This window comes from Somniosus microcephalus, unplaced genomic scaffold (genome assembly GCF_052327205.1).
Source record: "Somniosus microcephalus isolate GS21.2 unplaced genomic scaffold, FLI_Smic_1.0 unresolved_chr4, whole genome shotgun sequence".
Taxonomy (NCBI): domain Eukaryota; kingdom Metazoa; phylum Chordata; class Chondrichthyes; order Squaliformes; family Somniosidae; genus Somniosus; species Somniosus microcephalus.
In genome coordinates, this window is record NW_028225182.1 from 51,523,895 (window position 1) to 51,551,191 (window position 27,297).

At 54.7% G+C, this 27,297-nt stretch overlaps 1 protein-coding gene across 7 annotated transcripts; it reads left to right on the plus strand.

Moving 5' to 3' along the window:
* LOC147091085 (thyroid receptor-interacting protein 6-like) lies at window positions 1–27,297 on the plus strand. 7 transcript variants are annotated; one of them, XM_085977543.1, is made up of 10 exons: window positions 11–64; window positions 766–1,007; window positions 5,178–5,338; window positions 7,257–7,376; window positions 7,553–8,443; window positions 9,931–10,051; window positions 16,366–16,535; window positions 18,930–19,108; window positions 22,336–22,456; window positions 26,444–27,297. In XM_085977543.1, exons 3-10 carry the CDS (start codon window positions 5,237–5,239, stop codon window positions 26,573–26,575), a joined length of 1,836 nt encoding a protein of 611 aa, XP_085833669.1. In that variant the 5' UTR covers window positions 11–64; window positions 766–1,007; window positions 5,178–5,236; the 3' UTR covers window positions 26,576–27,297. The 7 variants fall into 7 exon arrangements, with proteins under 7 accessions (XP_085833673.1, XP_085833675.1, XP_085833669.1 ...); XM_085977544.1 differs by having other exon boundaries at window positions 12–64; window positions 769–1,007; XM_085977547.1 differs by lacking the exon at window positions 766–1,007 and having other exon boundaries at window positions 1–64.

Below are 27,297 nucleotides of genomic sequence, written 5' to 3' on the forward strand. Positions count from 1 at the left end.
GCAGTCACTTCCAAAGAGGAAGGCGGATCTGGGAGGCCTGTTTGTGTCGGCAACGAGAGAAGATGTTGGTTTAAGTTTCTTGATTCCTTTATCCTGTGTAGATAAAAAGGCGGGGTGGGGGAATAGGAAGGTGAAGAGGGGCTTTCGCTCGCGGGTAATTGACGCCTGCATTCTCAAACTTCCAAATTTGGTTTTGTGCAGGATTCAAACCGACTGTTCCTGGCCTTGAGATTTAACTCAATCTGTTTTCCTCACTCATTTTCTCACTTTCTCTCTCACACTTACGCTGTCTTGTTCATTCATTCTTTCTCCCCTATTCGTGCACTATTTATCTCCTTTTGCTCTTCTTTCACTCTCCCTTCATTTCTCTCTCTCTTTCGCTCCCTCCCACTCTGTCTTGCTGCCCCTATATCTCTCTCTCGCTCTATCTCTCGCTCTCTCTGTCTTGCTTTCCCTCTCTCACATTCTCTCACTTGCTCTCTGTCTCTTGCTTGCTTTCTCGTTCCCTCTCTTCCCTCCCCCTGTCTTTCTGCCCCTCTAATGCTCTCTCTCTCTCTCTCTCTCTCTCCCTCTCTCCCTCCCCCTCTCCCTCCCCCTCTCTCTCCCTCTCCCTCTCTCGCACTCTCTCTGTTACTGGAGTAAAGGAAGGTTGCCGGGAGTTGAATGTTGGTCAGTTCTGCAGTTTGTAAAGCAGAGATTTTGTGCCGTCTCGTCGGGTAAGTTGCACGCGGGAGTTAATGGTGGCTCTTTGTTTTTGTGACCCAGTAGGATTTGCTGTCGTCCGGCCTGACCTGGCTTCCCCCAAAGAGTAGCAGCAGCCGCCTTGCAGAGAGCCTTCCCGCACCAGCGGCAGCCGCCCTCTCCGCCTCCATCTCCGCGCCCGCCAGCCACTGGCACCAGCAGAAATTCGCCCCCCGCCACCGCGCTCCAACCTAAGTACGACTCGTACGAGCAAAATGGCAGCCTGAGCGCGGGAGGGCCACCGCGATACACGGCGTCGCATTAAGGTACCCGGTGTGGCGCGCACCGCGGGCGGCTCCAACCAGCGGGGGGGACCCAGGCAGCGGTGGGGGTCACCATTGGCTTCGCCACCCCCTGGGCTAGGGGAAGGACCAATGTTCGGGGGGACAGAGGGTCGTTGGATGAGGATGGGAGCAGTCTGAGTTTTTTTTAATACTTTCACTCGATGTGGGAGTCGCTGGCAAAGCCGGCATTTATTGCCCATCCCTAATTGCCCTTGAGAAGGTGGTGGTGAGCCTCCTTCTTGAACCGCTGCAGTCCGTGTGGTGAAGGTACTCCCACAGTGCTGTTAGGGAGGGAGTTCCAGGATTTTGACCCAGCGATGATGAAGGATCGGTGATATATTTCCAAGTCAGGATGGTGTGTGACCTGGAGGGGAACTTGGAGGTGGTGGTGTTCCCATGCGCCTGCTGCCCTTGTCCTTCTAGGTGGAAGAGGTCGCGGGTTTGGGAGGTGCTGCCGAAGAAGCCTTGGCGAGTTGCTGCAGTGCATCTTGTAGATGGTACACACTGCAGCCACAGTGCGCCGGTGGTGGAGGGAGTGAATGTTTAAGGTGGTGGATGGGGTGCCGATCAAGCGGGCTGCTTTGTCCTGGATGGTGTCGAGCTTCTTGAGTGCTGTTGGAGCTGCACTCATCCAGACAAGTGGAGAGTATTCCATCACACTCCTGACTTGTGCCTTGTAGACGGTGGAAAGGCTTTGGGGAGTCAGGAGGTGAGACACTCGCCGCAGAATACCCAGCCTCTGACCTGCTCTTGTTGCCACAGTATTTATGTGGCTGGTCCAGTTAAGTTTCTGGTTAATGGTGACCCCCCAGGATGTTGATGGTGGAGGATTCGGCGATGGTAATGCCGTTGAATGTCAAGGGGCGGTGGTTAGAAGCTCGCTTGTTGGAGATAGTCATTGCCTGGCACTTGTGTGGCACAAATGTTACCTGCCACTTATCAGCCCAAGCCTGAACGTCATCCAGGTCTTGCTGCATGCGGGCATGGACTGCTTCATTATCTGAGGAGTTGTGAATGGGGCTGGCACGTGAAGAGTGGGCACATGGGGGAGGTCTTGGAGGGTGGCTGGTGTCCGAGGGACAGTGCAGTTTAACATCGCTAAAACTCGCACCTGCAGCGGGGAGGGGGGGTACCTCGCACCCTAAATGGGAACAGATGGAGCAGTCAACAAGGAACTGGATGGATTCCTGGTTCAGTGAGGAGTAGCAGAAGGGTATCGGGCCCTGTCTTGTGATCTGGATTCTAGTCCTTGCTACCTTTCTTTAACGTGATTTCCACGATAGAAAAGAGAGACTTGCGTCCCAAAGAGCTTTACAGCCAATGAAGTACTTTTCTTTGAAGTGTAGTCACTTGTGGTAATGTAGGAAACGCGGCAGCCAATTTGCGCACAGCAAGCTCCCACAAACAGCAACGAGGTAATGACCAAATACTCTGGTTTTTGTTTTAGTGATGTTAGTTGAGGGATAAATATTGGCCGGGATACCGGGGCGAACTCCCCTGCTCTTCTTCGAAATGGTGGCCGTGGGATCTTTTACGCCCCCCTCAATTGTTGATCGCTGTGTGTGTGACTGAACAACTGTGCTGGCACTAGTCCCAAATTCTCCTCTTTCCCAGTCTTGACCCCCCCCCCCCGTTCCCTTGTCCCGGTTTAGTTTGAAGTGATATTTGGTTTCTCCCCACTGAAAGTTCCTCCCCTATTCCCTCTGCTCTCCTGAAGGCGTCGACTCCTGAGGTACTCGCCTCGCCCGAATGGCCGTTTTTGAGATGGGTCTCGACAGGCCATTGAACTCATTTACCTGTCAGAGTCACTGGATCGTGATCGGGGGCTGACGTATCGATCGATTTTTGGACTCTTCGGGAACCACGGGATAACAGAACGGGAACGGGCGGGGATCTTCTTGACTGGCGGAGCAGGCTCGAGGGGCCGTATGGCCGACTCCTGCTCCTATTTCTTAGGTACTTGCCCCCTCCTGAACCCCGGGAAGCTAAAGGTCAGCGCCCTAACTACTACCCAGGCTGAGGTCAGGCAGGCCAGCAGTGGAACTCGGGACCCTGTGGGCTTCAGTAGCGCGCACTGCCTTTGCACGGTAGTTTCTGGGCTCAGTACTGCGAGGGTTAATCTCCACGGCACGCCTGGAGAATGCCTCTCCTGCTGAAGGAATGTCTTTTCCTTACAAGGACATAGAAACTTTGAAGGAATTATAATGACTGCCACACACTCTGAGGGCCCATAGAACTGGCGATCTGCTCCAGCCCAGCCTCCCTGCTCACCCGTCCCATAAAGAGAGGCTGGTGTCTGAAGATGCGATGAATTCCTGTTGGGACCCGTGTTAAGACCCCAGCTTCCTGCTCCAAAGAGCACCAGGGGAGAGCGTCCTATTCAAACAGAGAGTTGATGCCCTCCAGGTCAGGTGGAATTGGGGTGGTGAATGTTTACAGGTGATTCGAAAATAAGAGTCCATAAATCGACCGCGACCTCAGCCCCCGATCTCGATCCAGTGACTCCCGACAGGTAACTGAGTTATGGAAATAGGGCCGTGGCTCAGTGGGCAGCGCACTCGCCTGGGTCAGCAGGTGGTGGGTTCGAGTCCCCGTCCAGAGACTCGAGCACAGAGTCCAGGCAGACGCTCGCAGTGCAGTACTGAGGGAGCGCCGCACTGTCGGAGGGGCAGTACTGAGCGAGCGCCGCACTGTCGGAGGGGCAGTACTGAGGGAGCGCCGCACTGTCGGAGGGGCAGTACTGAGGGAGCGCCGCACTGTCGGAGGGGCAGTACTGAGGGAGCGCCGCACTGTCGGAGGGGCAGTACTGAGGGAGCGCCGCACTGTCGGAGGGGGCAGTACTGAGCGAGCGCCGCACTGTCGGAGGGGCAGTACTGAGGGAGCGCCGCACTGTCGGAGGGACAGTACTGAGCGAGCGCCGCACTGTCGGAGGGGCAGTACTGAGGGAGCGCCGCACTGTCGGAGGGGCAGTACTGAGGGAGCGCCGCACTGTCGGAGGTGCCGTCTTTGAGATGAGACATTAAGCCGAGGCACCGTCTGCTCTCGGGTGGGCGTAAAAGATCCCGAGGGCACTATTTCGAAGAAGAGCAGGGGAGCAACACCCCCCTGTGCCCTGGCCAATATTTATCCCTCAACCATCATCACTAAAATAGTCCTTACGTGGGAGCTTGCTGTGCGCAAATCGGCTGCCGCGTTTCCTACATTACAACAGTGACTACACTTCAAAAAGTACTTCATTGGCTGTAAAGCGCTTTGGGACGTCCTGAGGTACTAATGTCCTTTGGAAGTTGAGTCGAGCCTGTAAAGTTAAACACGCACGCCACCAATGCTCGCCATAAGGTGCGTGGCCGTGCACAGATCGCGAGGTTCCGCGCAGGCCGCTCAGCAGTGCTGCCGCTGGAAGAGATCCGGAGCATGCGCAGCAAATTTCAAGGGCCCCCGTAGGGGGATTAAAACATTGAGAGGGGACATTGCACACTGCATACACCCCGCAGGTGCTTTTAAAAGAAATTCTTCCATTCCTGGGATGTGGGCGTCGCTGGTAAGGTCCAGCATTTATTGCCCATCCCTAATCGCCCTCGAGAAGGTGGTGGTGAGCCACCTTCTTGAACCGCTGCAGTCCGTGTGGTGAAGGTGCTCCCACAGTGCTGTTAGGGAGGGAGTTCCAGGATTTTGACCCAGCGACGATGAAGGATCGGCCGATATATTTCCAAGTCAGGATGGTGTGTGACTTGGAGGGGAACTTGGAGGTGGTGGTGTTCCCATGCGCCTGCTGCCCTTGTCCTTCTAGGTGGAAGAGGCCGCGGGTTTGGGAGGTGCTGCCGAAGAAGCCTTGGCGAGTTGCTGCAGTGCATCTTGTAGATGGTACACACTGCAGCCATGGTGCGCCGGTGGTGGAGGGAGTGAATGTTTAAGGTGGTGGATGGGGTGCCAATCAAGCGAACTGCTTTGTCCTGGATGGTGTCGAGCTTCTTGAGTGTTGTTGGAGCTGCACTCATCCAGGCAAGTGGAGAGTATTCCATCACACTCCTGACTTGTGCCTTGTAGATGGTGGGGAGTCGGGAGGTGAGTCACTCTCTGCAGAATACCCAGCCTCTGACCTGCTCTTGTAGCCGCAATGCTCTTGTAACAACACTGCTTGTGTTTTCCCAGTGGGACTGATTTCGCAGTGCTGTGCCGAGGATCCCAGAACGCTGCAGCCCCTGTTGGCCATGTCCGGAGAGCATCGCTACCCGCTGGGGCCAGGCGGCAGGGAGGAGAGGACCCCGGTATCCTGGAGCCACGCCCAGCCTCAAGTGGCCCACGAGATGCAGGTGAGGATTCCACGATGTGGTGGGGACGAGTCCAGGCGGTTCGGCGTCTTATCCCCAGGCCGAATCCACAGTGGGGCTGTTGGACTGTGGGGTGCTGTGTAGTGTGTGTAGTTGCTCAGTCGCTGGCTGTGCCAAGTGAAGGTGACAGGGACGGCCATTTCACAATCAAAAATATTCCGTTACTGGATTTCTCAATTTAACGTTAAAAATCACTCGTGTTTATAATTGGCAATAAAAACGGACTTTAAAAAACCTGGTAAATCTCTGCTGGACCCTGTTGCATGTGAACGGATTATTCTGGAAGAGGTTTTTGAACAGGAGGAGGCCATTCAGCCCTTTGAGCCTGTTCCACCATTCAGTTAGAGCATGGCTGATCTGTATCTTAACTCCATCTACCCGCCTCAGTTCCGTAATACCCTTACCCAACAAACATCTATCAATCTCACTTTTGACATTTTCAATTGACCCCTAGCCTCGACAGCTTTTTGGGGGAGAGAGTTCCAGATTTCCACCCCCCTTTGTGTGAAGAAGTGCTTCCTGACATCACCCCTGAACGGCCTGGCTCTAATTTTAAGGTTCTGCCCCCTTGTTCTGGACTCCCCCCACCAGAGGAAATAGTTTCTCTTGATCCACCCGATCAACTCCTTTAATCATCTTAAGGGAATCAAGGAATATGGGGATAGTACGGGCACGTGGAGTTGAGGTAGAAGATCAGCCATGATCTTATTGAATGGCGGAGCAGGCTCGAAGGGGCCGAATGGCCGACTCCTGCTCCTAATTCTTTTCTTATTCAGCACTTCGATTAGATCACCCTCTTAACCTTCGACACTTTTTTTAATAATCTTTTTAAAAGATTTTGATTGAGGAGATTTCTCATAACGGACCCGTGAACCAAACAGTAGGAGGGTGAGGGCAGAGATTACAGACCTCTGCTCGTCCTTTTCCTTCTCTGGTAGTCAGAGCTCAATTGAGTTAGCGCCACACTGTCGGAGGGGCAGTACTGAGGGAGCACCGCACTGTCAGAGGTGCAGTACTGAGGGAGCGCCACACTGCCAGAGGGGCAGTACTGGGGGAGCGCCACATTGTCGGAGGGGCAGTACTGGGGGAGCGCCACACTGCCAGAGGGGCAGTACTGAGGGAGCGCCACACTGTCGGAGGGGCAGTACTGGGGGAGCGCCACACTGCCGGAGGGACAGTACTGAGGGAGCACCGCACTGTCAGAGGTGCAGTACTGAGGGAGCGCCACACTGCCAGAGGGGCAGTACTGGGGGAGCGCCGCACTGCCGGAGGGGCAGTGCTGAGGGAGCGCCACACTGCCAGAGGGGCAGTACTGAGGGAGCACCGCACTGTCAGAGGTGCAGTACTGGGGGAGCGCCACACTGCCGGAGGGGCAGTACTGGGGGAGCGCCGCACTGCCGGAGGGGCAGTACTGAGGGAGCGCCACACTGCCAGAGGGGCAGTACTGAGGGAGCGCCACACTGCCAGAAGGGCAGTACTGAGGGAGCGCCACACTGCCGGAGGGGCAGTACTGAGGGAGCGCCGCACTGTCGGAGGGGCAGTACTGAGGGAGCGCCGCACTGCCGGAGGGGCAGTACTGAGGGAGCGCTGCACTGCCGGAGGGGCAGTACTGAGGGAGCGCCGCACTGTCGGGAGGGGCAGTACTGAGGGAGTGCCGCACTGTCGGAGGGGCAGTACTGAGGGAGCGCCGCACTGTCGGAGGGGCAGTACTGAGGGAGCGCCGCACTGTCGGAGGGGCGGTACTGAGGGAGCGCCGCACTGTCGGAGGGGCGGTACTGAGGGAGCGCCGCACTGTCGGAGGGGCGGTACTGAGGGAGCGCCGCACTGTCGGAGGGGCGGTACTGAGGGAGCGCCGCACTGTCGGAGGGGCGGTACTGAGGGAGTGCTTCTTGTTTTGCAGGCGAGACCACTGGAGAAGCCCATGAATCGTCCCTCGAGCATCGACGCTGAGATCGACTCTCTGACCAGCATGCTGGCCGACATGGAGAATAACTCGCCATTCCATCCCCGGCCCAGACAGGTGAGACGCAGGTGCCGCTAGCACGCACCCGGCCGGTCACAGCGTCGGGTCAGGTCGATGGGGTCCCAGAGTCACACTGTAACATTTTATGATTCTATCATAGGGATGTAATAATTATTTTTTGGCCATTTTTCTCTGGTCTCCAGCTGTATAATGTGTTTTTTTTTCTTTTGCAGAACTATGACAGTGGCATAGTTCCAGGCATGGCCTCCTATCATTCCCAGCCTCTGCCCCAGCCGGCCACCATCGCACCCAAACAATTGCCCGCCTACAAACCGATGGCTCAGCCCTCTGTTACCATGGCGACAAAGGCACCTGGGCAGCCTGAGGCCTTCTCCACCTCGAGGCCAGTTGCCTATGGCAACGCCTCGCACCCTCCGGCCTACAGCAGCGCGACCCATCCTGGGGCCTACTCCACCTCGTCGCCTCAGCCTGGGGCCTACTCCACCTCGTCGCCTCAGCCGGCCTACTCCACCTCGTCGCCTCAGCCTGGGGCCTACTCCACCTCGTCGCCTCAGCCTGGGGCCTACTCCACCTCGTCGCCTCAGCCTGCGGCCTACACCTCTGCCTCCATTCCAAGGCCTTACCCTCAGCCCGTGGCAGCCTCCTACACCACAGCTTCGACGTCCACCGGCCCCGCCTTCAACGTGCAGGTCAAAGTGGCCCAGCCGGTGCCGAATTACACGCAGCCAGGCCGCCAGGCCGAGCAAGCCTACGGGCCTCCGCCTCCGCGACAGGCCTACCTCCACCAGCACCCCGAGCCGGCCTACCGGGCCAACCAAGCCAGGTACCCTGAGCCGTCGTATGCCTCGGCCCCAGAGCCCGCTCAGACGCCTCCGAACTGGTACCCGCCTGCGCACTTCGCGGGAGGTGCCGCTAGCCTCCCGGACCCCCCCTACAGCCCCGAGGGAATGTACGGCGCCCGCAGGCCGGAGCTTGCATTCTACGGTGGCGGGTCCAAGCCGCCGGGCCAGTACCCGCAGTTTGCCGGCAAGAAGGGCGGCTACAGCGAAGAGCTGCCCCCTCCACCACCACCCCCGCCAACTACCACCAGCCACCTCCCAAAGGTAAGAACAACTTGCATTTATATAGCGCCTTTAATGTCATAAAACGCCCCAAGGTGCTTCAAGGCTACCCCTGTCCTAATATCTTCTTACATGGCTCGGTATCAAGTTTTGTTTAATAATCGCTCCTGTGAAGCGCATTGAGACGTTTTACTACGTTAAATATGTTGTATACAAACAAGTTGTGGTTGTTGATATGATGAGAAGGTGGGGTCGAGGGTGGCGGTGGGTCGAGGGTGGCGGTGGGTCGAGGGTGGCGGTGGGGGGGTGGGGTCGAGGGTGGCGGGGGGTCGAGGGTGGCGGTGGGGTCGAGGGTGGCGGTGGGGTCGAGGGTGGTGGTGGGTCAAGGCTGACGGTGGGGTCGAGGGTGGTGGTGAGGTCGAGGGTGGCGGTGGCGTCTGGGGAGGTGGGGTCGAGGGTGGCGGTGGGGAGGTGGGGTCGAGGGTGGGGAGGTGGGGTCGAGGCTGGCGGTGGGGTCGAGGCTGGCGGTGGGGTCGAGGCTGGCGGTGGGGTCGAGGGAGGCGGTGGGGTCGAGGGAGGCGGTGAGGTCGAGGGTGGCGGTGGGGTCGAGGGAGGCGGTGAGGTCGAGGGTGGAGGTGGGTCGAGGGTGGCGGTGGGGAGGTGGGGTCGAGGCTGGCGGTTGGGTCGAGGGTGGCGGTGGGTCAAGGCTGATGGTGGGGTCGAGGGTGGCGGTGGGTCGAGGGTGGCGGTGGGGAGGTGGGGTCGAGGGTGGCGGTGGGTCGAGGGAGGCGGTGGGGTCGAGGCTGGCGGTGGGGTCGAGGGAGGCGGTGGGGTCGAGGGAGGCGGTGAGGTCGAGGGTGGCGGTGGGGTCGAGGGAGGCGGTGAGGTCGAGGGTGGCGGTGGGGAGGTGGGTCGAGGGTGGCGGTGGGGAGGTGGGGTCGAGGCTGGCGGTGGGGTCGAGGGTGGCGGTGGGTCGAGGGTGGCGGTGGGTCAAGGCTGACGGTGGGGTCGAGGGTGGCGGTGGGTCGAGGGTGGCGGTGGGTCGAGGGTGGCGGTGGGTCGAGGGTGGGGTCGAGGGTGGCGGTGGGTCGAGGGAGGCGGTGGGGTCGAGGGTGGCGGTGGGTCGAGGCTGGCGGTGGGGAGGTGGGATCGAGGGTGGCGGTGGGGTCGAGGGTGGCGGTGGGTCGAGGCTGGCGGTGGGTCGAGGCTGGCGGTGGGGAGGTTGGGTCGAGGGTGGCGGTGGGGTCGAGGGTGGCGGTGGGTCGAGGCTGGCGGTGGGGAGGTTGGGTCGAGGGTGGCGGTGGGGTCGAGTGTGGCGGTGGGTCGAGGCTGGCGGTGGGGAGGTGGGGTCGAGGGTGGCGGTGAGGTCGAGGGTGGCGGTGGGGTCGAGGGTGGCGGTGGGAAAGCGGGGTCGAGGGTGGCGGCGGGGCTGAGGGTGGCGGTGGGTAGCTGGGGCAGGTCTGTTAAATTGGGGAGGCTGATCCAAAACTGCCACTTCGTGTTCTTAAAGTTTCTCTTCGTGTTCTCAGGCCTCTTACGGGCCACCTGGAGGGAGTCAGACCCTAGCCAGCAGACCGGAGGAAGAACTCGATCGAATCACCAAGAAACTGGTCCATGACATGAACAACCCACCGACTGAGGAGTATTTTGGTGAGTGTCCCGGGGGGAATGTAGGACTCAACGTGAGGAATGTTAGTGCATGTTAGATACAGAGTAAAGCTCCCTCTACACTGTCCCATCAAACACTCCCAGGGCAGGTACAGCACAGGTTAGATACAGAGTAAAGCTCCCTCTACACTGTCCCATCAAACACTCCCAGGGCAGGTACAGCACGGGATAGATACAGAGTAAAGCTCCCTCTACACCGTCCCATCAAACACTCCCAGGGCAGGTACAGCACGGGTTAGATACAGAGTAAAGCTCCCTCTACACTGTCCCATCAAACACTCCCAGGGCAGGTACAGCATGGGTTAGATACAGAGTAAAGCTCCCTCTACACCGTCCCATCAAACACTCCCAGGGCAGGTACAGCACGGGATAGATACAGAGTAAAGCTCCCTCTACACCGTCCCATCAAACACTCCCAGGGCAGGTACAGCATGGGTTAGATACAGAGTAAAGCTCCCTCTACACCGTCCCATCAAACACTCCCAGGGCAGGTGCAGCACGGGTTAGATACAGAGTAAAGCTCCCTCTACACTGTCCCCATCAAACACGCCCAGGGCAGGTACAGCACGGGTTAGATACAGAGTAAAGCTCCCTCTACACTGTCCCATCAAACACTCCCAGGGCAGGTACAGCACGGGTTAGATACAGAGTAAAGCTCCCTCTACACTGTCCCATCACACACTCCCGGGGCAGGTACAGCACGGGTTAGATACAGAGTAAAGCTTCCTCTACACTGTCCCATCAAACACTCCCGGGGCAGGTACAGCACGGGTTAGATACAGAGTAAAGCTCCCTCTACACTGTCCCATCAAACACTCCCAGGGCAGGTACAGCACGGGTTAGATACAGAGTAAAGCTCACTCTACGCTGTCCCATCAAACACTCCCAGGGTAGGTACAGCACGGGTTAGATACAGAGTAAAGCTCCCTCTACACTGTCCCATCAAACACTCTCAGGGCAGGTACAGCACGGGTTAGATACAGAGTAACGCTCCCTCTACACTGTCCCATCAAACACTCTCAGGGCAGGTACAGCACGGGTTAGATACAGAGTAAAGCTCCCTCTACACTGTCCCATCAAACACTCCCAGGGTAGGTACAGCACGGGTTAGATACAGAGTAAAGCTCCCTCTACACTGTCCCATCAAACACTCTCAGGGCAGGTACAGCACGGGTTAGATACAGAGTAACGCTCCCTCTACACTGTCCCATCAAACACTCCCAGGGCAGGAACAGCACGGGTTAGATACAGAGTAAAGCTCCCTCTCCCTCCCTGGTGCAAGGGTCAAGGATGTCTCGGAGCGGGTGCAGAGCATTCTGAAGGGGGAGGGGGATCAGCCAGTTGTCGTGGTACATGTAGGTACCAACGATGTAGGTAAAAAGAGGGAGGAGGTCCTACAAGCTGAATTTAGGGAGTTAGGAGCTAAATTGAAAAGTAGGACCTCAAAGGTAGTAATCTCTGGATTGCTACCAGTGCCACGAGCTAATAAGTTTAGAGAGAGTAAGATAGATAAGCTAAATACGTGGCTTGAGCAGTGGTGCAAGGGAGAGGGATTTAAATTCTTGAGGCATTGGAACCAGTTCTTGGGGAGGAGTGACCTGTACCAAGGGGACGGTCTACACCTGAGCTGTGAGGGAGCCGATGTCCTCGGGGTAATATTTTCTAGGGCGGTTCGGGAGGATTTAAACTAATTTGGCAGGGGGATGGGAACCTAGATAGTGGAAAAGAGGGAAGTCATATGAAGTCAGAAATAGATGGTAGAAAGGTGAGAAGCAATAAGCAAAGGAGAGAAACACAAAGGGCCAAACTAATTCATAATGAGAGTGTGAAAAAAGCAAGCCTGAAGGCTTTGTATCTTAATGCTAGAAGCATTAGGAACAAGGTGGATGAATTAGTTGTGGAAATAGAGGTAAACAAGTATGATTTGATTGGGATTACAGAAACGTGGCTGCAGGGTGGGCAAGGCTGGGAACTTAACATCCAGGGATATACAATATTTAGGAAGGATCGGCAAAAAGGTAGGGGAGGTGGGGTAGCATTGCTGGTAAAGGAGGGGATTAATGCAATGGAAAGGAAGGATATTAACTCGGATGAAACGGAATCTGTATGGGTAGAAATGAGAAATAGCAAGGGGAGGAAAACGTTAGTGGGTGTGATATATAGGCCTCCAAATAGTAATATGGAGGTGAGGGAAGGCATAAAAAGGGAAATTAGAGAAGTGTGCGATAAGAGCACAGCTGTCATCATGGGTGACTTTAATTTACATATTGATTGGACTACCCAAATTAGTAAAAATTCTGAGGAGGAGGAATTCCTGGAATGTTTTCGGGACGGTTATCTGGACCAATATGTCGAGGAGCCGACTCGAGATCAGGCCATTTTAGACTGGGTATTGTGCAATGAGAAGGGACTTATCAACAATCTTCTTGTACGAGGCCCCTTGGGTCAGAGCGATCATAATATGATCGAGCTCTCAGTCGAGATGGAGAGTGAGGAAATTGAATCAGAGACTAAGGTCCAGAACTTAAATAAAGGGAATTACGAGGGTATGAGACGGGAATTGGGTAAGATTGATTGGGTGGTGTTTCTGGGGGGATTGACAGTGGATAGACAATGGCAAGCATTCAAAGATAGAATGGAAGAATTCCAGAACATGTTTATACCGGTTTGGCATAAAAATAAACCTAAAAAGGTGGCTCAACCGTGGATAACGAGGGAAATTAGGGACAGCATAAAATCAAAAAAAAGGGCATATCAACTGGCAAAAAAAAGCACCAGACCGGAAGATTGGGGGCAGTACAGGATACAGCAAAAGAGGACAAAGGGATTAATCAGGAAGGGGAAAATAGAATACGAAAGTAAACTTGCAGCAAACATAAAGACAGACTGCAAAAGCTTTTATCGGTATATCAGGAGGAAAAGACTGGTAAAATCCCAAGTCGGTCCCTTGCAGTCCGATTCGGGAGAATATATAATGGAGAATAAGGAAATGGCAGACCAATTAAACTCATACTTTGGTTCTGTATTCACAAAGGAGGACACAAATAACCTCCCAGGAATATCGGCAAACATAGGGACTAATGAGAGGGAGGAGCTGACAGAAATTAGTATCTCTAGGGATATGGTGTTGGGTAAGTTGAGGGGACTGAAGGCCGACAAATCCCCGGGGCCTGATAAACTACATCCTAGGGTACTTAAGGAGGTGGCCCTGGAGATAGCAGATGCTCTAAGGATCATCTTCCGGAACTCCATTGACTCGGGAACAGTACCCGTGGATTGGAGGGTAGCTAATGTTACCCCAATATTTAAAAAGGGGGGTAGAGAGAAAGCAGGGAATTATAGACCAGTAAGCCTTACATCGGTTGTGGGCAAAATGCTAGAGTCCATTATTAAGGATAAAATAGCGGAGCACTTGACAAATGGGGAAAGGATCGGACAGAGTCAACATGGATTTACAAAGGGTAAATCGTGTTTGACTAATCTGCTGGAATTTTTTGAGGAAGTAACTGGTAAAATAGATGGGGGAGAGCCAGTGGATGTGGTGTACCTTGACTTCCAGAAAGCCTTCGATAAGGTTCCACACAAAAGATTATCATGCAAAATTAAGGCTCATGGGATTGGGGGCAAAGTATTAACGTGGATAGAGAACTGGCTGGCGGATAGAAAACAGAGAGTTGGAATAAACGGCTCGTTTTCGGAGTGGCAGGCAGTGACCAGCGGGGTGCCGCAAGGATCTGTCCTGGGACCCCAGCTGTTCACAATATATATAAATGATCTGGATCAGGGAATTGGATGCAATATTTCCAAATTCGCTGACGACACTAAACTAGGAGGAGGGGTGGGCTCTGATGAGGATGTCAGGAGGCTACAGTGCGATTTGGACAGGTTGGGGGAATGGGCGGATACGTGGCAGATGCACTATAATGTGGATAAATGCGAGGTTATCCACTTTGGGGGTAAAAACAGGAGGGTAGATTATTATCTAAATGGCAATAGATTGGGAGATGGGGAAGTGCAGAGGGACCTGGGTGTTCTTGTGCACCAGTCACTGAAGGAGAGCATGCAGGTGCAACAGGCGATTAAGAAGGCAAATGGTATGTTGGCCTTCATATCAAGGGGGTTCGAGTATAGGAATAGGGATACCTTACTACAGCTGTACAAGGTGCTGGTGAGACCGCATCTGGAGTATTGTGTACAGTTTTGGTCGCCCCATCTGCGGAAGGATGTTCTTGCCATGGAAAGAGTGCAGCGGCGATTCACCAGGCTGATACCTGGAATGGCGGGAATGACCTACGAGGAGAGATTGAATAGTTTGGGCTTGTACTCACTGGAGTTTAGAAGATTGAGAGGGGATCTCATCGAAACATATAAAATTATGGCAGGCCTGGACAGGCTGAATTCAGAGAGAATGTTTCCAATGGCAGGGGAGCACAGAACCAGGGGCCACAGTCTAAAAATAGCGGGCAAATCATTTAAAACAGAGATGAGGAAGAATTTCTTCACTCAAAGAGTGGTGAGCCTGTGGAATTCCCTGCCACAGAGGGCTGTGAAGGCTAATTCAATAAATATTTTCAAGAGAGAATTGGATATATTTCTGAAGGCTAAGGGGATTAAGGGTTACGGAGAAAAGGCGGGGACGGGGTACTGAACTGGTAAGATCAGCTAAGATCTCAGATGAAGATCAGCCATGATCTCATTGAATGGCGGAGCAGGCTCGAAGGGCTGAATGGCCTACTCCTGTTCCTATCTCTATGTTTCTATGTTACACTGTCCCATCAAACACTCCCAGGGCAGGTACAGCACGGGTTAGATACAGGGTAAAGCTCCCTCTACACTGTCCCATCAAACACTCCCAGGGCAGGTACAGCACGGGTTAGATACAGAGTAAAGCTCCCTCTACACTGTCCCATCAAACACTCCCAGGGCAGGTACAGCACGGGTTAGATACAGAGTAAAGCTCCCTCTACACTGTCCCCATCAAACACTCCCAGGGTAGGTACAGCACGGGTTAGATACAGAGTAAAGCTCCCTCTACACTGTCCCATCAAACACTCCCAGGGCAGGTACAGGACGGGTTACATACAGAGTAAAGCTCCCTCTACACTGTCCCATCAAACACTCCCAGGGCAGGTACAGCACGGGTTAGATACAGAGTAACGCTCCCTCTACACTGTCCCATCAAACACTCCCAGGGCAGGAACAGCACGGGTTAGATACAGAGTAAAGCTCCCTCTACACTGTCCCATCAAACACTCCCAGGGCAGGTACAGCACGGGTTAGATACAGGGTAAAGCTCCCTCTACACTGTCCCATCAAACACTCCCAGGGCAGGTACAGCACGGGTTAGATACAGAGTAAAGCTCCCTCTACACTGTCCCATCAAACACTCCCAGGGCAGGTACAGCACGGGTTAGATACAGAGTAAAGCTCCCTCTACACTGTCCCCATCAAACACTCCCAGGGTAGGTACAGCACGGGTTAGATACAGAGTAAAGCTCCCTCTACACTGTCCCATCAAACACTCCCAGGGCAGGTACAGGACGGGTTACATACAGAGTAAAGCTCCCTCTACACTGTCCCATCAAACACTCCCAGGGCAGGTACAGCACGGGTTAGATACAGAGTAAAGCCCCCTCTACACTGTCCCATTAAACACTCCCAAGGCAGGTACAGCACGGGTTAGATACAGAGTAAAGCTCCCTCTACACTGTCCCATCAAACACTCCCAGGGCAGGTACAGCACGGGTTAGATACAGTTAAATGGGGAGAGACTGTTTCCACTGGCAGGAGGGTCGGTAACCAGAGGACACAGATTTAAGATAATCGGCAAAAGAACCAGAGGGGAGATGAGGAGAATGTTTTTACGCAGCGAGTTGTTGTGATCTGGAACGCGCTGCCTGAAAGGGCGGTGGAAGGAGATTCAATAGTAACTTTCAAAAGGCGAATTGGAGATATATTTGAAAAGGAAAAATCTGCTGGAATTGTGGGGATAAAGAGCGTGGGGAGTGGGACTAACCGGATAGCATGATGGGCCGAACGGCATCCTTCTGTGCTGCCAGAGTCACTGTGCCACTGTGACTGAGATAAGCTGACCGGACAAGGAGGGTCAGATATTGACCTTCCACCTTCGACCTCGGTGGTGGGTGGGGGGAGATGAGGAGCTACGGCCACCCGTTGTGTTTGGATGTTGAGCGTGGCCGTCACCATGTGGGCGAGCGGCCGGTCACTGGTTCTGTATTCTGCGGTCGCTGGCGGGCTCTTGTCCCTTGTTGACGACGTGCGACTCCCGTTGCCAGGGCGCTGCGCTCGGTGCGGGGAGAACGTGGTGGGCGACGGGACGGGCTGCATCGCCATGGACCAGGTGTTTCACGTCGAGTGCTTCACCTGCATGACCTGCCGCTGCCGCCTGAGGGGCCAGCCCTTCTACGCCATCGACAAGAAATCCTACTGCGAGTCGTGTTACATCGTAAGTACCTCCTACCACGCGGTCAGTTACGGTGCATGTACCACCTACCATACAAGAGCAGGGGTGTTTGAACTGCGTAAAACACTAAAATAACAAAACACAAAACGCTGGAAGCATTCAGCTGGCTGGGCAGCACCCATGGAGAGAGAAACGAGTTAACGTTTCAGGTCTGGGACCCTTCATCAGAACTGGAAAAGGTTCGAGATGGAACAGGATTTAAGCAGATGCAGAGACGGTGGCTGGGGGTGTGGGAGGGGAGGAAGGACCCGAAGGAACATACTGTGCTTATGTAAGAGGCAGGAAAGATAAAATGTTGCAAATGGGAATGGCAAAATCATACAGCAGGAACAATGGGGGCAAGGGTTATAGTTTGAAATTGTTGAACTCAATGTTGAGGCCAGAAGGCTGTAAAGTGCATAAATCACTAGTTAGGCCACAGCTGGAGTAAGTGGGGAATATCTGCCAGGAGCCAGCGCAAACGGTTTTTACAGGTCTATTAAGAGAAAGGGAGGGTGGTTAACAGTAATACGGGACACTCCTTTATTAGCCGAGGCATAGAATATAAGAGCAGGGAGGGGAGATTATGCTTGAACTGTATAAAACACTAGTTAGGCCACAGCTAGAATACTGGGTGCAGTTCTGGTCACCACATTACAGGAAGGATGTGATTGCACGACAGAGGGTGCGGAGGAGATTTACCAGGATGTTGCCGGGACTGGGGAATTTTAGCTATGAGGAAAGATTGGAGAGGCTGGGGTTGTTTTCTTTGGAACAGAGGAGGCTGAGGTGAGACTTGATTGAGGTGTATAAAATGATGAGGGGCCTGGATAGAGTGGATAGGAAGGACCTATTTCCCTCAGCAGGGAGGTCAGTAACCAGGGGGCAGAGATTTAAAGTCATTGGTCGGAGGTTTAGAGGGGAGTTGAGGAGAACTTTCTTCACCCAGAGGGTGGTGGGGGTCTGGAACTCACTGCCTGAAAGGGTGGTCGAGGCAGGAACCCTCATCACATTTAAAAGTACTTGGATCTGCGCTTGAAGCGCCGTAACCGACAGGGCTACGGACCGAGAGCTGGGAAGTGGGATTGGGCTGGAGAGCTCTTTGTCGGCCGGCACAGACACAATGGTGCACACGCCCTGCCCCAGTGATTGTCCCGCCCAGCCATCTTCCGTCGCTGCTCGGTAGGGCTTGATCGAAGTTTGAGCTGAGCCAGCGAGAGGTGCCGTATGGGTTAATCCCTGCGTCTTCAGTGCTGCACGGTGTTGAGGAAGGATTGGGCGCCCCCAGTGTCAGTCCTGCTCTTTCCGACCGCCTTACCTCGAGCACGGCGACGCATATCGCAGTGACGTGTGCTATTTTAACACGGGCATTAAGTGCTGGTGAATCGACCGTGCTCATCCACACCTATCCCTCAGCCCACGAGCGCTGCCTGCCTTCGAACCCTGGGCCATTGCTGCCCTCTGGAGGCCGCTCCTATTACTGCCGCTCTGCTCACTTCAGCAGCGAGCAGGATGCTCAGTAACAGAATGTCCCAAAGACATTCGCGTCCACTCCAAGAACTGAACCAATATTTTCATTGGAAGAGGGGGCAAGAATGAGATCATTTGTGGGCGATTGGCTTCGTAACCTGAAATCTTTTTCAGTCTCCCCCCCCCGCCCCCCCCCCCCCAACTCCTTGCCCCCAGGGTCTGTCATGGTGTCTCGTAAGCGGTCACGCTCCACAGATATCAGAAGCCCCGCTCGCTAACACTCTCTCTCCGCCTAAAGCTCCCTCAGTACTGCCCCTCCGACAGTGCGGCTCTCCCTCAGTACTGCCCCTCCGACAGTGTGGCGCTCCCTCAGTACTGCCCCTCCGACAGTGCGGCGTTCCCTCAGTACTGCCCCTCTGACAGTGCGGCGCTCCCTCAGTACTGCCCCTCCGACAGTGCGGCGCTCCCTCAGTACTGCCCCTCCGACAGTGCGGCGCTCCCTCAGTACTGCCCCTCCGACAGTGCGGCTCTCCCTCAGTACTGCCCCTCCGACAGTGCGGCCCTCCCTCAGTACTGCCCCTCCGACAGTGCGGCGCTCCCTCAGTACTGCCCCTCTGACAGTGCGGCGCTCCCTCAGTACTGCCCCTCCGACAGTGCGGCGCTCCCTCAGTACTGCCCCTCCGACAGTGCGGCGCTCCCTCAGTACTGCCCCTCCGACAGTGCGGCGCTCCCTCAGCACTGCACTGGAGTGTCAGCCTGGATTTTTGTGCTCAAGTCTCTGGAGTGGGACCTGAACCAACAACCTTCAGACTCCGAGACGAGAGAGCACTACACACTGAGCCACAGTCGACACTAGGACGCAGAGATTTCAGGCTGGCTTGGTGCGAGGGCGGTTGTTCTGATTGTTTTCTGTCTTGCCTTGTTCAGAACACCCTGGAGCAATGCTCGGTCTGCTCCAAGCCCATCATGGACAGGATCCTGCGGGCCATGGGCAGAGCCTATCACCCACAGTGCTTCACCTGCGTCGTGTGCCACCGGTGCCTGGATGGGATCCCCTTCACTGTGGACGCGACCAGCCAGATCCACTGCATCGAGGATTTCCATATGTAAGTACAGCACGGGTTAGATACAGAGTAAAGCTCCCTCTACACTGTCCCATCAAACACGCCCAGGGCAGGTACAGCACGGGTTAGATACAGAGTAAAGCTCCCTCTACACTGTCCCATCACACACTCCCAGGACAGGTACAGCACGGGTTAGATACAGAGTGAAGCTCCCTCTACACTGTCCCATCAAACACTCCCAGGGCAGGTACAGCACGGGTTAGATACAGAGTAAAGCTCCCTCTACACTGTCCCATCAAACACTCCCAGGGCAGGTACAGCACGGGTTAGATACAGAGTAAAGGTCCCTCTACACTGTCCCATCACACACTCCCAGGACAGGTACAGCACGGGTTAGATACAGAGTAAAGCTTCCACTACACTGTCCCATCACACACTCCCAGGGCAGGTACAGCACGGGTTAGATACAGAGTAAAGCTCCCTCTACACTGTCCCATCACACACTCCCAGGACAGGTACAGCACGGGTTAGATACAGATTAAAGCTCCCTCTACACTGTCCCCATCAAACACTCCCAGGACAGGTACAGCACGGGTTAGATACAGAGTAAAGCTCCCTCTACACTGTCCCATCAAACACTCCCAGGGCAGGTACAGCACGGGTTAGATACAGAGTAAAGCTCCCTCTACACTGTCCCCATCAAACACTCCCAGGGCAGGTACAGCATGGGTTAGATACAGAGTAAAGCTTCCTCTACACTGTCCCATCAAACACTCCCAGGGCAGGTACAGCACGGGTTAGATACAGAGTAAATCTCCCTCTACACTGTCCCCATCACACACTCCCAGGGCAGGTACAGCACGGGTTAGATACAGAGTAAAGCTCCCTCTACACTGTCCCATCACACACTCCCAGGACAGGTACAGCACGGGTTAGATACAGATTAAAGCTCCCTCTACACTGTCCCCATCAAACACTCCCAGGACAGGTACAGCACGGGTTAGATACAGAGTAAAGCTCCCTCTACACTGTCCCATCAAACACTCCCAGGGCAGGTACAGCACGGGTTAGATACAGAGTAAAGCTCCCTCTACACTGTCCCCATCAAACACTCCCAGGGCAGGTACAGCATGGGTTAGATACAGAGTAAAGCTTCCTCTACACTGTCCCATCAAACACTCCCAGGGCAGGTACAGCACGGGTTAGATACAGAGTAAATCTCCCTCTACACTGTCCCCATCAAACACTCCCAGGGCAGGTACAGCACGGGTTAGATACAGAGTAAAGCTCCCTCTACACTGTCCCATCAAACACTCCCAGGGCAGGTACAGCACGGGTTAGATACAGAGTAAAGCTCCCTCTACACTGTCCCATCAAACACTCCCAGGGCAGGTTCAGGGTGCCTCTGAGTCTGGAGGCCCAATTTCCAACCTGCTTAAAGTTTTTTGAATGATACAGCACAGAAAGAGGCCATTCGGCCCATCGTGCCTGTGCCGGCTCTTTGAACGAGTTCTCCAATTAGTCCCACTCCCCCCCTGCTCTTTCCCCACAGCCCTGTGAATTTTTCCCCTTCCAGTATTTATCCAATTCCCTTTTGAAAGTCACTATTGAATCTGCTTCCACCGCCCTTTCAGGCAGCGCGTTCCAGATCACAACAACTCGCTGCGTAAAAACATTCTCCTCATCTCCCCTCTGGTTCTTTTGCCGATTATCTTCAATCTGTGTCCTCTGGTTACCGACCCTCCTGCCACTGGAAACAGTCTCTCCTTATTTACTCCATCGAAACCCCTCATGATTTTGAATGCCTCCATTAAATCTCCCCTTAACCTTCTCTGCTCTAAGGAGAACAACCCCAGCTTCTCCCGTCTCTGCACATAACTCCAGCTGAAGAACGTAATACTTGTATCGAGTCTACAGCACATTCAGACAAATGGTCCGTGCCGTCGTTTCTGCTCCACACGAGCCTCCTCCCACCCCTCTTCATCTCACCCCATCTCCATATCCTTCTATTCCTTTCCCCTCATGTTTATCTAGCTTCCCTTTAAAAGCATCTGTGCTGTTCGCCTCAACCACCCCCTGTGGTAGCGAGTTCCACATTCTCACCACTCTCTGGGGAAAGAAAGCTTTGCATTTCGACAGCGTCTTTCACGACCTCAGGACATCCTAAAGCGCTTCAAGCCTTTTTGAAGTGTGGTCACTGTTGTAATGTAGGAAACGCAGCCGCCAATTTGCACACAGCAAGCTCCCACAAACAGCAATGTGATAATTGCATCAATTCTACAGTGTGGACACAGGCCATTTAGCCCAGCTGTTCTATGCCAGTGCTTCTGCTCCACACAAGCCTCTTCCCACCCATCTCCGTCAGATGAGCAGATAACCTGTTTTTTTTAGTGAATACAGTACTGCCCCTCCGACAGTGCGGCGCTCCCTCAGTACTGCCCCCCCCCCCCCCCCCGACAGTGCGGCGCTCCCTCAGTACTGCCCCCCCCCCCCCCCCCCCCGACAGTGCGGCGCTCCCTCAGTACTGCCCCTCCGACAGTGCGGCGCTCCCTCAGTACTGCCACTCCGACAGTGCGGCGCTCCCTCAGTACTGCCACTCCGACAGTGCGGCGCTCCCTCAGTACTGCCCCTCCGACAGTGCGGCGCTCCCTCAGTACTGCCACTCCGACAGTGCGGCTCTCCCTCAGTACTGCCCCTCCGACAGTGCGGCGCTCCCTCAGTACTGCCCCTCCGACCGTGCGGCGCTCCCTCAGTACTGCCCCTCTGATAGTGCGGCGCTCCCTCAGTACTGCCCCTCTGATAGTGCGGCGCTCCCTCAGTACTGCCCCTCCAACAGTGCGGCGCTCCCTCAGTACTGCCCCTCCAACAGTGCGGCACTCCCTCAGCACTGCCCCTCCGACCGTGCGGCGCTCCCTCAGTACTGCCACTCCGACAGTGCGGCTATCCCTCAGTACTGCCCCTCCGACAGTGCGGCTCTCCCTCAGTACTGCCACTCCAACAGCGTGGCTCTCCCTCAGTACTGCACTGGGAGTGCCAACATAGATTTTTGTACTCAAGTCTCTGGAGTGGGACTTGAACCCACGACCTTCTGACTCTGAGGCGAGAGCGTTAGTTTCTCTCAAAGTTCCTGTTGGATTTATTCGTGACTATCTTATATTTACGGGCTCTGGTTTTGCTCTTCGACACAAGCAGACACACTTTCTCTCTGTCTACCCTCTCGAGCCCCTCCGTGCTCCAGCTGAGTGCTTTTGCCATTTGTCTTTTAACAGGAAGTTTGCTCCCCGCTGCTCTGTCTGTGCCAAGCCCATCATGCCGGAGGCGGGACAGGAGGAGACGGTGCGGATTGTGGCCCTCGATCGCAGCTTCCACGTCAACTGTTACAAGTGTGAGGTAAGGACGTGCTGCGGTCCTCGGGGGCGCAGACTGGGCTTGTGTTCCCTCGAGTTTAGAAGATTAAGGGATGATCTGACCGAGGTGTTTAAGATGATTAAAGGAGTTGATCGGGTCGATAGAGAGAAACTATTTCACATGGAAACATAGAAGATAGGAGCAGGAGTCGGCCATTCGGCCCCTCGAGCCTGCTCCGCCATTCAATGAGATCATGGCTGATCATCCAAACTCAGTACCCTGTCCCTGCCTTCTCCCCATATCCCTTGATCCCTTTAGCCTTAAGAAATATATCTAACTCCTTGAATATATTTAATGAATTGGCCTCTACTGCCTTCTGTGGTAGAGAATTCCACAGGTTCACCACTCTCTGGGTGAAGAAATTCCTCCTCATCTCTGTCCTAAATGGCTTACCCCTTATCCTTAGACTGTGACCCCTGGTTCTGGACTCCCCCGCCATCGGGAACATCCTTCCTGCATCTAGTCTGTCTAGTCCTGTTAGAATTTTATAAGTTTCAATGAGATCCCCTCTCATTCTTCTAAACTCCAGCGAGTATAAGCCCAATCGACCCAATCTCTCCTCATACGTCATTCCTGCCATCCCAGGTATCAGTCTGGTGAATCTTCGCTGCACTCCCTCCATGGCAAGAACATCCTTCCTCAGGTAAGGCGACCAAAACTGCACACAGTACTCAAGGTGTGGTCTCACCAAGGCCCTGTACAACTGCAGCAAGACATCCTTGCTCCTGTACTCGAATCCTCTCGCTACGAAGGCCAACATACCATTTCCTCTGGTGTGGGGGGAGTCCAGAACAAGGGGGCAGAACCTTAAAATTAGAGCCAGGCCGTTCAGGGGTGATGTCAGGAAGCACTTCTTCACACAAAGGGTGGTGGAAATCTGGAACTCTCTCCCCCAAACAGTTGTTGCGGCCGGGGGTCAATTGGAAATATCAAAACTGAAAATGCTTGATTTTCATTCGGTAAGGGGTATTAAGGGTTATGGAACCAAGGCGGGTAAATGGAGTTAAGATACAGATCAGCCCTGATCTCATTGAATGGCGGAGCAGGCTCGAGGGGCTGAATGGCCTCCTCCTGTTCCTGTGTCTGTTCCGTTCTCTCCATCCAGGATTTCTCCCCCTGAATTTCCCAGGGGCATGGCCGCGCTCCAGCACACCTGACCCGGTCTTTACGTGTGAGCGTGGTGGTGGGGGTGGGGTGGTAGAGTGCAAGCGGCTATTGAACTAGGTGAGGCATCGCCGCAGAGTCCGATCCCGTCCCAGCCCAACATCCGCAGGCATCCACTTGCCAGCTGCTGTGACTGGTTAGGAGTCGGGTTGCGGGGTGGGGGGGGAGACACTGGCTGATTCCCCGCACCTCCCCCTTTACCGAGCCCCGAGGAAAACCAAGGCCAACTGATGCCCCGCTGAGGTGAGAACGGGGATTAAACCCTGGGGTTCCAAGGTCCCGCAGGGTTCAGTGCATTCAGCCAGCGGAGTGCGAGGCGCAACCAGGCCGAATAGCAATTTTTTCCTTTTGGGTGTCAGCTGTGGGCTTAGTGGGTAGGACTCTCAACGCTGAGTCAGAAGGTTGTGGGTTCGAGTCCCACTCCAGAAACTTGAGCGCAAAAATCCAGGCTCACACTCCAGTGCAGTACTGAGGGAGCGCCGCACTGTCGGAGGGGCGTTTTGAGGGAGCGCTGCACTGTTGGAGGAGCGTTTTGAGGGAGCGCCGCACTGTTGGAGGAGCGTTTTGAGGGAGCGCCGCACTGTTGGAGGGGCAGTACTGAGGGAGCGCTGCACTGTCGGAGGGGCAGTACTGAGGGAGCGCTGCACTGTCGGAGGGGCAGTACTGAGGGAGCGCCGCACTGTTGGAGGGGCAGTACTGAGGGAGCGCCGCACTGTCGGAGGGGCAGTACTGAGGGAGCGCTGCACTGTCGGAGGGGCAGTACTGAGGGAGCGCTGCACTGTCGGGCAGTACTGAGGGAGCGCCGCACTGTCGGAGGGGCAGTACTGAGGGAGCGCTGCACTGTCGGAGGAGCGTTTTGAGGGAGCGCCGCACTGTCGGAGGGGCAGTACTGAGGGAGCGCCGCACTGTCGGAGGGGCAGTACTGAGGGAGCGCCGCACTGTCGGAGGGGCAGTACTGAGGGAGCGCCGCACTGTCGGAGGGGCAGTACTGAGGGAGCGCCGCACTGTCGGAGGGGCAGTACTGAGGGAGTGCCGCACTGTCGGAGGGGCCGTACTGAGGGAGCGCCGCACTGTCGGAGGGGCAGTACTGAGGGCGCGCCGCACTGTCGGAGGGGCAGTACTGAGGGAGCGCAGCACTGTCGGAGGGGCAGTACTGAGGGAGCGTCGTACTGTCGGAGGTTGTGTCTTTTGGATGAGACGTTAAACCGATGTGCCGTCGGTAGTGGGGAAAATGCTAGCGTCCATTATAAAAGATGTAGTAGAGCACTTGAAAAACAGTGACAGGATCGGACAAAGTCAATATGGATTTACAAAAGGTAAATCGTGCTTGACTAATCTACTGGAATTTTTTGAGGATGTAACTGGTAAAATAGATAAGGGAGGACCAGTGGATGTGGTGTATTTGGACTTTCAGAAGGCTTTCGATAAGGTCCCGCATAAGAGATTAGCGTGTAAAGTTAAGTCACATGGGATTGGGGGCAAGGTATTGACTTGGATAGGGAACTGGTTGGCAGACAGAAAGCAAAGAGTTGGAATAAACGGGACTTTTTCTGAGTGGCAGGGACCCCAGCTATTCACAATATATATTAATGATCTAGACAAGGGAACTAGATGTAATATCTCCAAGTTTGCAGACGACACAAAGCTGGGTGGGCGTGTGTGCTGGTTATCCAGTTTGGTGGCAAAAACAGGAAGGCAGATTATTATCTGAATGGCAATAGATTGGGAGAAGGGGGAAGTGCAACGAGACCTGGTTGTCCTTGTGCACCAGTCGCTGAAGGTAAACATGCAGGTGCAGCAGGCGGTTAAGAAGGCAAATGGTATGTTGGCCTTCGTAGCGCGAGGGTTTGAGTACAGGAACAAGGATGTCTTGCTGCAGTTGTACAGGGCCTTGGTGAGACCACACCTTGAGTATTGTGTGCAGTTTTGGTTGCCTTATCTGAGGAAGGATGTTCTTGCCATGGAAGGAGTTCAGCGAAGATTCACCAGACTGATACCTGGGATGGCAGGAATGACGTATGAGGAGAGATTGGGTCGATTGGGCTTATACTTGCTGGAGTTTAGAAGAATGAGAGGGAATCTCATTGAAACTTATAAAATTCTGACAGGACTGGACAGACTAGATGCAGAAAGGATGTTCCCGATGGTCGGGGAGTCCAGAACCAGGGGTCACAGTCTAAGGATAAGGGGTAAGCCATTTAGGACAGAGATGAGGAGGAATTTCTTCACCCAGAGAGTGGTGAACCTGTGGAATTCTCTACCACAGAAGACAGTTGAGACCAATTCATTAAATATATTCAAGAAGGAGTTGGATATATTTCTTAAGGCTAAAGGGATCAAGGGATATGGGGAGAAGGCAGGGACAGGGTACTGAATTTGGATGATCAACCATGATCTCATTGAATGGCGGAGCAGGCTCGAGGGGCCGAATGGCCGACTCCTGCTCCTATCTTCTGTGTTTCTATGTCCCCTCGGGTGGACGAAAAAGATCCCACAGCCACAACTTGGAAGAAGAGCAGGGGAGTTCTCCCCGGTGTCCTGGGGTCAGTATCTATCCCTCAAACACCCTAAAACAGATTATGTGCTCGTTATCACATTGCTGCTTGTGGGAGATTGCTGTGCGCAAATTGGCTGCCGCGTTTCCCACATTACAACAGTGACTTCAAAAAGTACTTCATTGGCTGTAAAGCGCTTTGAGACGTCCTGAGGTGGTGAAAGGCGCTGGAGAAATGCAAGTTCTGTGTTTAAAATGTCCGTCAGCCGTTTGTCCCTTTGACTGATTCTGTGCCCTTTGACCCCCCACAGGACTGCGGTTTCGTCCTGTCATCGGAGGGCGAGGGGTGCGGCTGCTACCCGTTGGACGGGCACATCCTCTGCAAGAACTGTAGCGCTCGACGCATTCAGGATCTCTCGGCGAAAATCACCACCGACTGCTGACCAACCCTCTCCCCGACCCCCACCAGCCCGCGGCCGGAATCGCGTACCGAGAGAGGGAGTGGGGAGGGGGAAACCGGCGGACGCGAAGACGTGATTGGAGGAGGAGGAGGAGACGGCGGCGGTGTGTGCGCTGTACCCAGAGATGCCGTAGCTCCGTGCGGAGGAGGGCGTATCGCGGTTCCGTCATGTGTCCGGGCGCAGTGCGGAGCGCTGGGTAATGCACGGGATTCGGGCTCAGCCCCCAGAATCTCCAACTCCTTTTTTTTCTAAAATAAGCTGAGGTTACGTAGAGATTAATTATCCCACGTGACACGGTGACAGGTTATTAACCCGTCCCCTCCCCTCTCTCCCCCTCTCTCTCGGAGATTCAGTCTGCCCGGGATGCGTGGGGCATGTTGGCCATTTGTTCTATCTCTTCTCTCTTGCTCAGCTGGTTCCCGGCTCCGCATTCTGAGACGCTGGAGGCAGATTGAGACATCGTGGGGAGAGAGGGGAGAGAGGGGAGGGCGCGGGCAATGGAGAATGTGTCACTTGGTGTTTGAACACTGCCAGTGAAGTTCCCAAACCATGAAACTCATTTTTTCCCCATCTTCCATCCCTCCCTCTCTCTCTCTCCCCCTCCCTCCCTCTCTCCCCCTCCCTCCGTTCTCGCTCCCCCTCCCTCCGTTCTCGCTCCCCCTCCCTCCGTTCTCGCTCCCCCTCCCTCCGTTCTCGCTCCCCCT